Source organism: Struthio camelus, chromosome 18 (assembly GCF_040807025.1).
Source record: "Struthio camelus isolate bStrCam1 chromosome 18, bStrCam1.hap1, whole genome shotgun sequence".
Classification (NCBI taxonomy): Eukaryota; Metazoa; Chordata; class Aves; order Struthioniformes; family Struthionidae; genus Struthio; species Struthio camelus.
The window spans coordinates 18772345-18787235 of record NC_090959.1 but is presented as its reverse complement, the minus strand read 5'-3'; the positions used below and the strand labels follow the sequence as shown (position 1 = coordinate 18787235).

Here is a 14891-nt window from a genome sequence, read left to right as displayed (position 1 = left end):
AGGGAGGACACAGCCCATATATTTCTAGAAAAATTAGATGTCATAGGGTCCTTCCCTGAACTCCTCTGCACTGCACCTGGGAATCCCCCATCCCTCTCGGGGACATTTGCATTGCTATTTTCTGTCACAGCGCCTGGTTCTGCTATTTCACCCTTGTGTTTCCTCCTCTTAACCAAAAACAACTCCTCTCCGGTGAGTGCTTCTCAGAGGCTTCTGGGCAAAGCACTATTTCATAAACATTTTCACGAATCCTCTGCTTTGTCCTCCTAATTACCCATCCAATTGGCCCCCAATGGAGCCCTCACCTCTCCTGTGAAGATTCTGCTTGCACAGATTATAACCTGTCAGCTGCCAATTTATTCCTCATGCAGAGGGCAGGTTATATTAATTGTCTGTCTTCTCTGCCCTGCTTGGATTGCCTTCCCATTCTCCTGCTCCATCCGTGTTTCAAGACAGACTCTCAGAAAACCAGGGAAAGTCAGCTGTGAGGCAGCTTTGCGTTACCCTCCACGTGTCTAACCTGCAGTGATTTAGTCGCTGGGCCAGAAGCGATGCGATGTTGCCGGACTGTATCAGGCCTGGGAGAGGGGTCTCTGTGGATGGATTACCATGATGGAGCAGTCAGCATTAAAAGCAAGATGCTTGACTTCTGCTCCCCCCACACGCAGCCGCAGTCAAGAACTCGAAAAATCCATTTGTTCGGCCCAGGTTGACAGGAAGTCCTTCCCTGGGGGCCTATCATCCTACACTTACAAGTCAGAGATTTTGGAAGGCTGGGGTCCACCTCATGTGGTTATGATAGGAACACAAGCCAGAGGACAGGGGGTTTGCCTGGGTGCAGGGAGATGTAGAAGAGTTCAGTCAACTTTGTCCCCCCAAAACTCCCTGTAGAGGACCCCCCCCCCTTTTAGAGCTTGTGTACAGGCCAGAATAAATAAGAGCAATGGCAGCGGTACAAGCCTGTTGTCCCCGAGTATTGGTGCAGGGTTTTGCTTTGGGGGGGAGGGGGGGTGGAAATCAAACGTAATTGTGATGGCTCAGCACTGACTGCTTTTGGAGGAAAGAGGAAGAAAAGGCTCCGTATTTGTGAGCCCAGCGTGTGCTTGCGGGGGAGGCAGCAGGGAGCAATAGAGCGTTTGGTGGTTAAGTGGGAGAGGAGCGTTTTCGGGCTGCCGCGTCGGGGTGGGACGTGCCGAAGGCGGCGCGGCTCGAGCCCCGCGGCGGCCTCACCTGGCGAGGCGGCCGGCCCGCGAGGGGGGCGCAGCGCGGCGCCCGGCCCCGCCAAGCGCCTCCCGATTGTCGTCGGCGTTCCCCTAGAGGCGCATCTCGCCCTCCCCGCCGGAGCTGGCGGCGGCCCGCGCCCCCGCCCCGCGTTCGGGCTCAGCCTCTCAGCCCGGCCTGACCTTGATTCATGGTAGCACCGCTTGTCACTTATTTTACATAATTTTTGCGTGCCGCTGAAGAGCTGAACTGCCACTGCTGCGCTTCGCCTCCTCCCACTTAGTTTCCGTTTGACATCCCCGTGTCCTCGCTGGAGGTGTGACGCTGCCGGGCGGCTGCCTGACACCGCGCAGCGGGGCAGCCCTGTTCGGCAGCGTGTCCTCCCTGCCTGCTGCCGGGGCTGTTCCCCTTCCCGCCTTGAGAGGGTTGGCTTTGGCAGTGATCTTTATTAGGTTACTACCTTGGTACGGGGAAGATTGCTTCCAGCGATAACTTCCTTCCAGGAAGAATGGGCTCTAAACATGTTCCAGGTTTTGTCCTTAGTTTTTAGAGCTTTAAGTTTCTTCCAGGATATTACAGAATATAAGTAACACTTGTAATTACAAGTACCGCTCCTTGCTATTTTTTTCCATTTATTTATTTACCTGTACCTTCCCCCCACCCCCCAAATCACCTAAAACAAGCTCCAACTGATGTTAAGAAATTAATGTAGAATTAAGATACCCTACCTACCTTGACAGATTTAAACAGCTCACGTTTTAACTCCGCCAGGTTCAAAACAGTAAAAATACTGCAACATAATAATAATTAGCAAATGCTAATGCACGCGATTCCTCCCCTGCTAACAAGCCATCATGTCGCACTTCTCGCACAAACATCACCACACTTTGCGGAGGAGATCGGTAGCATTATCCCCGTTGGACGGGGTGGGAGAACCAGGGCCCAGGGAAGCGCTTTGCCTGGCGGGCCGGAGCAGCTCTCCCGAGTCAGGTGCTCTGTTCACGAGGTCACGTCAGCATTTCTCACCAAAAACAGCAGAGCCAGCACGCCGACAGCGGCTTGGGCTGCTCCGAAGCACCTAGCGTCTCGTTGCTGCTGAAACCGCCTCCCCGCCTGCGCCGTAGCCCCGTCCGTGGCAGAGAGCACCTGCGCAGGCCAAGGAGCGCCAGCTCCCCGCGTGTTTCTGGCGGCGCAGCACGGGCTCCCGCTTTGGCGGGCGCTGCACTCACCTCTCGCTGCCAGGCGCAGCTGCTCCTCCAGCTTCCCCCGCCGGCTCGCAGCCTCAGCTCTCCTGCTCCGTGCAAAATGTCCTCTGCCTCCAGGGCAGGGCAGCAATGCAAACAGACAGCCAGCCTCCCTGCCCGCCGCTGCCTGCTCCCCATCCCATCACCACCGGCAGGGCCGGGACGGAGGGGAGCCCCCTCGCCGCTGCAGCACCAGCCCCGCACCGCTGCCAGCTCCCTCCTGGCCAGCCGGGGGGAGCCTGGCACAAGTCTCGGCAATAAAGCCCAGAGCCCGCGCGGCACTGACAGCAGCCCACCTGGGCCCTCTCCGCAGCTGGAGGCAGGGCTGCCATTTCCAGGCTCGTCCCTCCCCAGCTGCCGTGTTTTCATTTACAGGCCTGGGAGCCGTGGAGAAATCAGCTGAGGTCAGAGCAAAGGCCTGAACTCATCTAGGCAGCTCAGCTGGGGCTAGCGAGAGAGCAGCGGCGGCTGTCCCCCAGTGAAAGAAACACACCTCAGCTTTGTTTGCCGTCTAAAAATAATGTGCCTGGCTCCCCCTCACAAGGAAGTATTTACTTTGGGGGAAAAAAAAAAAAAGAAAAGTATTGTGTACAGTTCTAGTTAGAAAAACAATGTGAATGCCCCGAGTGCAAGGCTGGCAGTCAGCAACACTGGTGCACTGATTCTCCGGCTCCTTGCCCAAACCGGCGTGTAGCTTTGGGAAAATTGCTTATTCTTTCTGCCTTGGTTTCCCCTGGGGGAATGAATTCTCCTGGGGCTGTAGCGAAGATCAGTTGATTAGTTGATCCAGTGCTGTTTTTATTGCAGTAAGTAGGACTGTAGCTGTAAGTGCAGGATCGGGCTTCATGTTTGCTTGGTGGTTTGTGCAAAATAACATATAGATGCTTAGCAGATAGAGAGGAAAAATCATTAACGCTTTAGCAATCTTTTCCACCCCCCCCCATTTTCCAACTAGCTCTGAAAATGATCTGAAGATTTTCCCAGGAAAATATTTTCAGGAGAAAGGAGGAAAAGAGAGCAAAATCTATAAAGTAGAGCATTTCACACATTTTTCTGATGGGTTCTCTTTATTAGCAGTCATATAGCTGTTATTGTTCTCATTCTAGCCTTTTTCATCCATGCCTGTTTCTAAAGCACGTGGCGTGCCCGTGGCGCTAGGGACAAGAAGGAAGAGCGAAGTTCTAGGAATCTAGCTCTTCTTTCTCCTAGCAGCATTAGCAGAGGGAGCCTGCTGTGGTTTAACATATCCCCCGCAAAAGCTGCTTTCATCCTACACCTAAATACCATGAGGAGTGAACTTCCTAAAGCCCTGGAGAAGTCTAAATATAGAAGCCAATCAAGGCCTGACTTCCCAGAGATGAGAACTACCAAGAACAGTTTCTTGATTGAAAGTTGTAAGAGTCCATATTGAAATAAAACGCCTGATTCAGTATTGAAGACCGTGTAGAAGAAATAATTGTAGAGGTGGGCTCGTGCGCGTCGCACGCGCTGCTGTATTTACCGTTGCGCTGCGCTCCAGGCGCGGGATGCACGCGGGACGCTGCCGTCGGCTGAGCTCTGAGGCACTGAAGCACCTGATGGGAGCTTTTCTCCTCGGGTACGGCAGCCCTGGGATCGGTGCTCTCTGTTGCAGGTTCCGTCCTCGGTAGGCACCCCGGGGTTTTCCATGCATGCTCGTTCCCAGTTCGAGAGCGATAATTTTCCCTAAAGAATAAACAGATTTCGTTAGAAGCAAACACAACTTGCCGGAAACCAGAAACGCACCTAAAAGAGAAGCAGACTTCTGATCAAGCATCATCTCGAGCTCACTGCGCTCACACCGGGGATGTGACAGCCCCTCTCCGCCCGCAGCCGCAGAGCCGCCGAGGGCGGCGGGGCGCGCCGCCGCTGCCGGCCTGGCCTGGGGGAGCCCTCCATGGCTCCAGGCGGAGGCAGTGGGCAGCCGCCGGCACCGGCGAGTCGCGCCAGGGCACCGGGTGCCCCGGGCGTCAACGTGCCGGGGAAGGCGGGCAGCAGCCGGCGGCTGCTTTCGGAGGGAAAGGCGCGGGGTGTCTCCGGTGCGCGAGGGAGGCGACCTCGAGCGAGAGCCGCTGCGGCCGGCCCCAACCCCCCGCCTGGGGCTCCCAGGGCCGAGGGTGACGGCGGCGGCGGGAAGCGGAGTTTGAAGCGCTCCGTGCTGAGCAGGGGAGAAGACGCTGCGGCGGAGAGATACGGAGGCGAGAGCTTTCATGTGGGAAGTGCGAAAACAGGCGAGGGCAGAGGGTCTGCTCCACGCACAGAAAGCAGAGTTGTGCCATTATCAGGCAGGAAGTGGCTTTTTATTCACAGGAAGCTGAATTGGACGGGTATCGGCTGGCGGCGCGAGGGCCGGCGGCGCGTTGTGTCCGCGGCCGGGCGCGGGGAAGCCGGCAGCGCTGCCTTCCACCCCGCTCCTTCCCCGTCGCCCCCTCCTCCCCGGCCCCCGTCGCCCCCTCCGAAAACGCGAGCGTTCACGGAGCAGGCGGGGGGCCGGCAGCTCCCGGGGCCGTGGCGAGAGCCGCCAGCCCCGGGTTAGGAGGCGGAGAGCCCGGCTGGGAGCCGGCGCGCGGGATGGGAGCCCGAAGGCTTTCGCCCTCCGACCGGGCAGGTACCAAGCGTGAGGAAACCCCCCCCACCAACCCCGGCTTTCGATGTTTCTCACAGCCCGGGTGACCGAGGGCGCGGGGAGCCAGCGGGGCGGCCGGGGGCCTGCGCCTGCCCCGCAGCCTCGAGCAGGCCGGGAGCGAGGGCCCGTGGCGCCGCCGGCAGGTGCGCGGGGCCGGGGCCGGCCGCCGCAGCCCCCTCCCGCCGGGCGGCCCCGGCCCGGGGGGCAGATGCGCGGGGTGCCGGCCTGTCCCGCGCCGGGGCCCCCCCGCCGCCCGCGCCACCCCGGCCTCCCCCTGCACTGACAGCTGGTATCTAATTACTGTGTGAGAATGAAAAGTCAGGCTGTCCCAGCTCGAGGGAGCGCGGATTAACGTCTCCTGCAGAATACACTTCCTCTGCCGGGTTACCATGGTTACCCTCATTACCTGCCTGACGAAGAGGCGCTGGTGGTTCCAGCAGGGCTTTTAAACCCGGGCCTGGGGAGGGTCGCGGGGGGAGGCCGGGGCGCCGGCGGGGAGAAGGGGCGGGAGGGCCCTTGTCTTTCCCCCGCCGCCTCGTTGCCGAGGGGAGGCCGGGTCATCGCCCGCCGCACGCCGCCAGCTCAGCAGATGTCACCGAGGCAGCCTCTGTATTCTGTCAACAGCCATTAACGCTCGCGGCCGGGGACGAGGGCCGGCGCCCGGCCCGCCCGGGCGGCCCAGGCACCGGGCCCTGGCAGCCGCCGCCGGGCTGCGCGCCGAGGGTGGGCGGCGGGGGCAGAGACGAAGGAGACATGATGTGGTTATTAGAGCAGGGCACGGCCCGGGCACGACGCGGCTCGGCTCGGCTCGCCGCGTTGCTGCCGGCCCCGGGGCCCGGCTGCCAGCACCATGTGGGGCAGGTGGTTGCCTGGCCCCGCTGCCCCGGCCCGGTGCGGGCAGGGAGCCGTGCCTCCCCCTTCCCTTCCCTTCCCTTCCCTTCCCTTCCCTTCCCTTCCCTTCCCTTCCCTTCCCTTCCCTTCCCTTCCCTTCCCTTCCCTTCCCGGCGCTTCCCGGCGCTTCCCGGCGCTTCCCAGCCCTTCTCCTCCCTCGCCGGGCCCGGGAAATGCCCCGGCTCCCTGAGGGAGGAAGCGGGCCAGGCCCGGCCGCAGGGGTGGGAGCGGTCCGGGCGCCCCACCAGGTGCCCCGGCGGACGGGCGCCGGGGGATGCACGCAGGCCCCGGGAAGCACAGTGACGGCGACGGCGCGGCCGTGCCGAGAGAAGGGAGAGGGGAGGCAGAGCCCCCGCGGGCCCCGTGCGGGGGAAGGCGGCCATGGCCGCTGCACGGCGCGCCGGGGGAGCGCGCGCCCCGGGGGGACAGCGGAGGGACGTGTCCCCGGAGACGAGAGCGGCGCAGGAATAGCAAGCCCTGGGCCTGCAGAGAGGACAGCGAGGCGGTGAACGCTCGGGAGAACAAAGATGTCAGGGCAGGGCTGCAGCGCGAAGGGAGACCGCTGCCAAGCCCAGGATTTGATTCTGAATCTTGCAATGGCGTTTTCTGCGATTTCGCCTCATCCCGGGATGCCTGGCGTCACGCTCGTGCGCTTTCCCGTGCCCCAGATGGCTGTCGCTGCCGATTGCTCGCCACGAGCTGTGCTGTCCTCAGCCAGGCTGGCCACCCCCTTGTACGCGTGGCGCGTGGCCGTGACATTACCCCCGCTCAGGGCAGCCACCTCCTCTCCTTTTCTGCTAGAAAGAGAGCCGCATTGCCCCAAAGCAGAAAGCGGCAGCGATCTGCAGTAGGGGGGCTCCGGGGGAGACGGTCAGGGGACGGGAGCCGAGGGGCTGCAGAGGGGCCGGAGAAGGACGGCAAGGAACGCGGGATGGTGCAGGGGGAGGTGGAGGGCAGAGGAGATGCAAGACGGAGCGAGGGGTTTGGGCCGCGCGCGGGCTGGGAGGTGACGGCTGCAGGAGGCTGGCAGGGAGGTCGCGGGCGCTGAAGGGGCTGGAGAAGTGTGAGGGGGAGGCAAGCAAAGCCCTGTGGGATAGGAGGAGATTGAGAAAAACAAAGAAAGAGACCTAACGGGAAACGTGGAGAAAAAGAGGCCAAGAGGAGCAGGAGAAGGCTAAAGATAGCTGGGAAGCTGGGAGTGGTTGGGAGAAGGGAGAGGAAAGGGAGCGAGAGCTGCAGGGCAGATGGATGCAGGACAAGCTGGGGACAGAAAGGAGGAGACAGGGCGAGAAAGGGGAGGGAGACAGGCAGACCAGCGACGGGCAAGCGTGGAGAAAGACAAGACCGAATGCCTGTAAGGAGATGGCAGCCTCTCCCAAGCAAGCTAAAACGGCGCCTGCTTTCCAAACGTTTATTTCGAGGCTGACTTTCGCTCCTAAAACATTTTACACCCTTTGGGGGCAGACGACTTCCAGCCCGCCCCCCCCAGCACCAGAAGGGAGTAGAAAGCATCCCTTATTCTCATCCTTCTTCTTCCCGACTGAATTGTTATTGCCTTTTAAACCTAATGGTTTTTAAGCCATTCTGTGATACTACGGGCTCTGACTCATGCCTTGAATACTTGTGAGCAACCCTGGGCGTGGAGGGAGGAGAGAGGGGCGGAGGTCTTCTGAGAGGTGGTCTATCGCGCATATGTCCTCTTAAATCCTAGGTCAATATTTGGTTCTATTGCCAGTTATATACCTCCCTAATCCTAGAAGCGCAGACTTGATACAGCTTCTTATATCCAGTGACTTTGCTACTGCTTGTATCTGCCCTGCTGCCCAGAGCTAAGTAGTTCTCCCAGGGAGGGGAGGCCGAGCCTGGCAGGGACGGGGCGCCTGCGAGGAGCTAGGGGACGGTCGCTGCAGAGAGTGGGCCGTCGAGGGGCAGCTCCTGCCCTCCGCAGCCAGAGGGGTTGGAGAAGAAGCCAGTGCGGAACGAGCAGAGAGGCCATAGCGATGCGCAGTCCCGGCGGCTACCACCTCAGCTGCAGTCATTCTAGAAGCAAGGAAGAAATGGGATGGGAAACCACTGGCAATGCAAGGATGAGGGTATTACTGAGTAGGTAGGGATAGCCCTGGAAATAGTGGTTTGCATATGGCGTTGGTTATAAGCCTAATTTTGAGGGCTTTGCTTGTTGCATCTGGCTGTGCTTTTCTCGTGATGCATTTTCCTTTGTCTTGTTTCCGTAATTATCCTCATTTCAAGCCTGCTCTGAGGATTATTGGTCAGTAGGAAGCCTCCTAATGCCCACTCCTCCTTGGCAGGGGAATACCCATGCCCTGGATTAAAGTGAAACTCCCCAAACAATGACAGAAGAAATTAGATCTATATTCCTCAAGAACATTCCCTCAGGCAAAGTTTCCCGGCCGCCAGCCACCACCTCATCACTGCCATGATGCCTCGTGTGTTCTTGCTCCATACTCTCTTTGTTGCAGCCACCTTTGTATATGGCTCAGGGCTCCCTAGGGAGGAGAGAGTGGTTTGCCTCAGTGCCTGCGTCCCGGGTACGCACACCTATCCGTCCCGCTGCAGCCAGCCTCCCAGCACAGACAGTCTCTATTCTGAAACTGGGGTAAGGAGCCATCTTTAATAGGCAGTGTTTTACATCAAAACACTGCTTCCCAATACACTGTGTGGTCTTTAGCGGGAGGCCATCCCTCTAAGTGACTGATTTTTGAGAGTCCCTGGACTGGTAACTGAAGAACAGCATTTATTCCATCTATAGAGAATATGAGTATATACGTGGCCCAACTGCCAATAACAATAGCAACAACACAGTTTAGGACATTGGGTATTTACTTTGCGTGCAGAGCTCTGCCTGCATTCACAGATGTGTAAAAGCACATAAAAAAGATAGTTTGTAGGTCGTTTAGATGTGTGGGTTGCCACCCAGCAGCATTGTGTGTGCAAACAGGACTGAATGCATGCAGATCTTTTTGGAAAGTAGGCCTTGAAGGGATGGGCCATGTGTATATATATATATATATATATGTCTTTATTTATTTATATATTTATATATACACCTGTCCATGCAACAATGGCATTTTTTCAAGGAACGGGCTAAGCGACCTCCTCAGAAACCTGGCCCTTGGCAGCCCGCTGCCTCTAGCCGAGACAGTGCCTCTCTCCCATTAGCGCTCCCTGTTCGGGTGCTCGGTGCAGGAGTGACATTAGCAGCTGCCGGGTACCAAAAGATGCCTCCTCTTCTCTTGGCATGCCCTGCCAGTGTGAGCTGACACCATTCCTGCCAGTCAGATAGGAGGAACGCTCCTCACCACACTTCCCACTCCCACCAGTCTGTCACCACTGCTGCGTGGCAGAATTAGAGCCTCCTGCTCTCCAGCACATCCCAACACAAAGAGCCGTGCCGCCGCTGCTCGTGCTCGGCTGCTCGGCGTGCACGCGAGCGGGAGGGCGCCTTGGAAAGGTCAGTGCAGGGAAGGAGAGCCATTCCGTCTTGTTCCTTTAGGGCCTTAGCTTGGCATTACTGTAAATTCTTGCCCTGCTAATTGCTCTGAGTCTGTGGGGACTGCATCCGGCTAGTGTGCCCCACACACGCACACGCTCGTCTCCGGGGTTCCCAGGACGGTTTAATAGCGTGTGCAGGCCCGAGAGTTTCCTCTGCTTATTCCCGTCCTAGTGAGATCATTCCAAATTACGAAAATTGAATTTCTCAATTGGTTAAAACTCCACTCTTCCCTTGTTTTTGTTCCTGGCCCAATTTCACTGGCAGCTTTAGCAGCAGAACAGCAGCAGCCGCCACTGCCCTGGCTACAGCAGGAGCCTCCCTGGAGCACTGTTTAATTCACCCCCCACATCCTATGTGCTCCAGGCAGTTGAGGGCTGGAACACTGCGACTGTGCCCCCTCCAACCACACTAGCCCCAGGCCGCTCTCATCACCCCTGTCACCCAGCGCTGATACTAACTCAACTTGCCTGCACTGTTGTAGGGGGCAGATGGACTGTCGGAGCCTGAGGGCATCTCTCTGAAACGCGTTGCTGTGGTGGAAGATTTCTTTGACATCATATACTCAATGCATGTGGAGAGCTCATCGGAGCCAGGCAAAGCACCCAAACATGCTGGGCAGAAGAAAACCTACCGAGCGGTGAGACTCCTTCTTTGTACTCCCCAGACAGCAAGGGCATGGGGCGCGAAGGGAAGAGGCCTCCAGGCTGGGAGCCCTGGCGACTGGCAGTGGGCTTCCTGGGAGGACGCACAGGTAGACGGCGGTGCCGCTCGGGGAGGAGAGGCTGAACGCACATGAAAGCCTGCTTGCCCGTGTGAGGAGGCGTGAGAAAAGAGTTGTTTAAAGGCACAGCAGCTGCGCTCGGGAGACAGGAAACAAGGTCGCAGCAGCAGTACAACAGTATGGCTACTTAGGAAAGACCAAATGAATCCTGCAAAGGCAACTGTACATGTCTGGGGAAAAAAGAGAGATGCTCAGTATTACTGATGTGAGAGGGGATGTGTACCCGGTCCCTCGTGCGCTCTGCTCTATGCCATCTGCCTCCCTGTCGTCCCCAGCCAGAGGGAAATGTCTCGCCTGATCCTTGAAGAGCAGGAGTAGCCAGAAACAGGGACTGAGGCACGGGCAGAGCCCTGCCACTCTTCCCCAGCTCTGACCTGCTGTGCAGCTCTGGGTAGCTAATCTCAACAGCCCATGGCTCAGTTTCCTCATCTACAAAATGGAGGCAGTAGCAGAGCTAAGTCTTGCCAGGTGCTACGTGGATGCTGAGAACCAGCTCTATCCATCCTGAAACCACTCTAGTTAGGTCAGGAATAATTTAGCTTGAAGTGTGCTTCTCCAGGGAGCTTGCAGTTTCTCCTGACTCTGCATAGCACTTTGATGCAAATATTTGGGCTCTGCTTTTATAAGAAGAGCTGAATTTACTATCCAAAACGAAGCTACTCCCTTGAATCCCACAGCCCTAAGGACCGGGTCGCTTAGAGACAGAAGTGGCTGGCTGGCAGCTTGTGTCTCTGGTGTATACATCATCTCTGGGAGGTCTGTGCAGGCTGCCCTGGTCTCTGCAATGATGCCTGAGATTCTGCAGGGCTTGGTGTGCTGCCTGAGTCCCTCCAGGGGTGGAGTCTGCTCTGCGCTTGTGTCCCTGGACCCGGCCACAGGCTCTGCACGCTGATTGAGTGCCCGAGGTGCAGCCTGGCGCCCTGCAGCCCCCTGCACGCACTGGCGTCCCCGCTGGGGAGCAGAGCTCTCTGTACACATCTCGTGTCACCACGCTGAGCTGTGTGCGCTCAACTCATGCCCCTGCAGCACAGCACAGGACCAGCAGCTTATTGCACACACTGATTCTCCCTGGCCAGAGGCAGGTGACCTCTTTATAATTAGGGAGGGCAGCTCCACCAGCATGACCACAATTCAAAACTTTCCGCTCATTTCCCCAGCAGACCACTCTGACCCTCCCCTAATTCCTTCAATTCAGCTCTCTGGAGTACTAATCTGTGCACTGCACAGCCTCAGGGGAGCAGGCTGGATCCGTCTGTTTTCCCAGGCCTGCTAACAGCAGTCAGATAGCTTCATGCTCCACCCCTCAGACTCCCTCTTGAGCTGAGATCATCACATTAGCAATGTGTATCCCCTTCTGACCTGGCAGGACGCTGACTCTCTGTCCTCTCGCATGCCCCATCTCCCTGGAACACATTTGCAGCCAGGTCTGGAAGGTGAAATACTGCATAGCGCACACTGCTCCGGGTGAGCATGGCCTTAGTGCACAAAGGGATTCTGCTGGATGGTCAACTCCAGAAGATTCAGTGTCCCCTGCTGTTTTTTCTCTCTCTCTCTCTCTCTCTTTCTCCACCATTTCTGATTAGAGAGGCACTGGAGAGTTTGCCCTTGTCCATGACCTCCAGAGGGAGGCAATCAGAAAGGGAATTTGGATGGGAGATAACTCATCAAGGAAGCTGTCTGCTCTGCAGAGCATCAAATCAGCTGAGAAATAACAACTGTATCACTAAAATTAGCTGAACATTTGTAGCAGACACTGTGGGCCTGCTAGAGCACAAGAGACAGGGAAGCTGGTCTCAGTCCTGCAGGCAATGCTAAGAAGCAGTTCTCTGCACACCCCAGAGCATCATGTTTGCTGCCAGCAGTTTTCAGGCCCTTGAATTTCAGTGCTTCTGTGGGGCATGCCTAATGCTTGAGCATGGATAAATATCTCACAGATGCCTTGAGAGGCAAAGACTGAGCTGGGCAGCCACTAAGTCACAACAGAGCTAGATGGGGCTGTGTCTAAATAGAAGGAAAATCCCATGAGGACCAGGCACTGCATCCTCCATTTGAATTGCTGGGACAAGGTCCCTGTCTGAACTTTCTACCCATCTGACATTAGCACTCATGTAAAACTGGGGTTATGCTGCCGCTCAGTGGAGATAAACGTCTCTCCCTTCCATAATAACTAGCTCACAGAGCTCTGTTTTAGCCATTATCAAAGCAAGCCCTCTGCCCTTTGCCCCATCAGACTTCTACAACATTTTTTTAGTTCTTTTTAACAAGCTTGAACTTCAGTCTTCTGCCTTTCTTGTGGGATAGAAAAATGCTTGGAATTTTTATATATGGGTGTATATATGTGTATATATATATATATATATATTTTTTTTTTTTTTAACAAAATAAAGTGGCAGATGGCGGGAGAATGTCCACTGGTCAGAGGAGAGGGGAGCAGGGCTTTCTGGGCTGCCTTTCTGGTTCTGCCCTAACCACTAGGCAGTTGCTCTCAAGGGTTTCTGGTTGCAGCACTGCTTCCAGTTATGAGCCCCACTTCTGCTGGGCTCGCAACCCTGAAGACTGGCACAAACAATTGAATTTCTGTCTGCTTTATGACCCCACTTGTAAGTGCTGTGACCCCTATTGGGGTCATGGCCCTTGATTTGGGAACCGTTGAGCTAGGACAAGTCACTTAGGCCAAACAGGATGGGTGATTAACCATAGGAACCAACTCCCAAAATAAGAGGTGGACGCTCCACCTCTTAATGTCTTCCAATTAAGACCAGATGTCTTCCTGGAAGATGTTTTAGGCAAACCACGAGCCACTGGGCTGCAGGAGAACCTGGGTGAAGTTCCCTGACTTGTGCTATACAGAAGGTCAGACTAAATGATTTGATGGTCCCCTATGGCTTTAAAAAAATCTTTACATTAAAATTGCCTCTTCCCTTCTTCAAATAATATAGACTTGGTTTCCAGAAGTGCTATGCAGTTGCTGCTGACAGGGATTAATCAGAATAATAGGACTTCATGATAGCCAGGCACATTATTCGGATACTTAGGTCTGGATATAGTGCTTTAGTTTAGGCATCTAAGTTTTAAAAAATTATCCTTAGGTTTTCCTCATCTGTAAAATACAAATAACACTTGCCTATCTCACAGAGGTTCAGGGATACTTAATTCATTACTATTTGTAAAAATGTTTACAATTTCCTAGGTGAAATATGTCACAGAAGTGCAAAGTATTATTAGCAATAATTGATTGCCATCGTGGGAAGAAGGGCCTGCCCTTAAAAAAGATTAATGGATTCTTCAGGTTATTGGTGTGATGGTAATTAACAGTGAAAACAGAATGAAGAGACCTTACTTTCTCATTTGAGTCGTACACATCCATAGCTTCGCTGTTCTCAGACTTCCTTGGAGGAACAGAAAGGAATTTCTGGGAAGCAGTGCCTACATGGGAAGTTGAGAGGTCTCACACTTTTCGTTTGGTTCTCTGTGCCTCTGTGACATGCCAGTCACCCTCCAAAAAACATCCCCCCACCAGCAGTCCTCCAGAGAAAGGGATCCAGTGCACAGGCCTAAAAGGAGTGGGGTGCTTTGTTGGAAGTTATTAATGGTCTTTCCTACGCTGCGCAAGGTGAAGTGGGACTGTGCCTCTGGTCTCCTGTGCACCTGCCTGGTTCTCTGTTAGGCATTCTCTCTTACCCAGGGTATACAGCCATTTCATTGTTTCCCCAGATTGCAGAAACCTATGCTTTTCTTCCAAGAGAAGCTGTGACCAGGTTCCTGATGAGCTGCACCGAGTGCCAGAAGAGGATGCATTTCAACTCCAACGGACTGGAGCCCAAAGGTAAAGGCATATGAATTCTCCTAGCAGAGCTGACTAAGCATTTCATATCAGAGCGATAGCCCTGGAGAGCTAACAGGATACTGTCCCTTTAATGAGATATGTCTTTACCAAATGGTTTTCCTAACCGCTGTTAGTTTTAATGCACTTCTGTAGCAAAGCTGAAAGATTTTTTTAAACTTTGATTTATTCATCACTGTTTAAGCAGCCTGTTTTCTCAGCTCAGAGAATGGAAATGGGCTGATGAGTTTAATTTTGTTTCTGAGTAGACAGTATCACTCCTGGGTGCACCTTCCGCAGTGCAACATAACAAAGCTTGGGTCCAAAATATTGCAGATATGTCTGCAATCAACTCATAATTATATGTGGGTGGAACCTTACATTTTGGGGAAAATGTGACCTGAAGTTTTTCCTTTAAACTGTGAATTTGGTGATGAAAGAAACTGAATATGTCTGAATAACTCAAGCTGCTGATAAAGAAGTAATTTTCAGTAATTAATAGACATGCATGACATGATCCTATTTTGGATAACAGAAAGTGTTGAGGTAATCAAAGCTATATTATGTCTATGTATACAACCAATTATCATGGCAACTGTGGTATTTAGCTCATTATGGTTCTTTTGTAAACTGAACTGATCTGCAGCTCCTAGGGGTTAAAGATATCAACAGCTCATAAGATGGGACCAAGTTTTCTGCTAGAGTAAATGGTTAAAGTTAATGCTCTTTTTTTTTTCTGAATTGCAAACTTATTTTCATTATCAAGTACAAAG

At 54.8% G+C, this 14891-nt stretch overlaps 1 protein-coding gene across 3 annotated transcripts in view; it reads left to right on the top strand.

Annotated features, from left to right (window-relative positions):
- NOL4L (nucleolar protein 4 like) overlaps positions 1–14891 on the top strand; it is a 67981-nt gene that overhangs the window by 7964 nt on the left and 45126 nt on the right. For 2 of the 3 annotated variants that reach the window (XM_068912522.1, XM_068912523.1), the window contains exons 2-3: positions 9996–10151; positions 14010–14121. In XM_068912522.1, coding sequence (XP_068768623.1) covers positions 9996–10151; positions 14010–14121 — 268 coding nt within the window. Of the gene's footprint in view, positions 1–5075; positions 5092–9995; positions 10152–14009; positions 14122–14891 lie in introns of those variants that run through there. The other variant, XM_068912524.1, reaches the window with a different exon arrangement.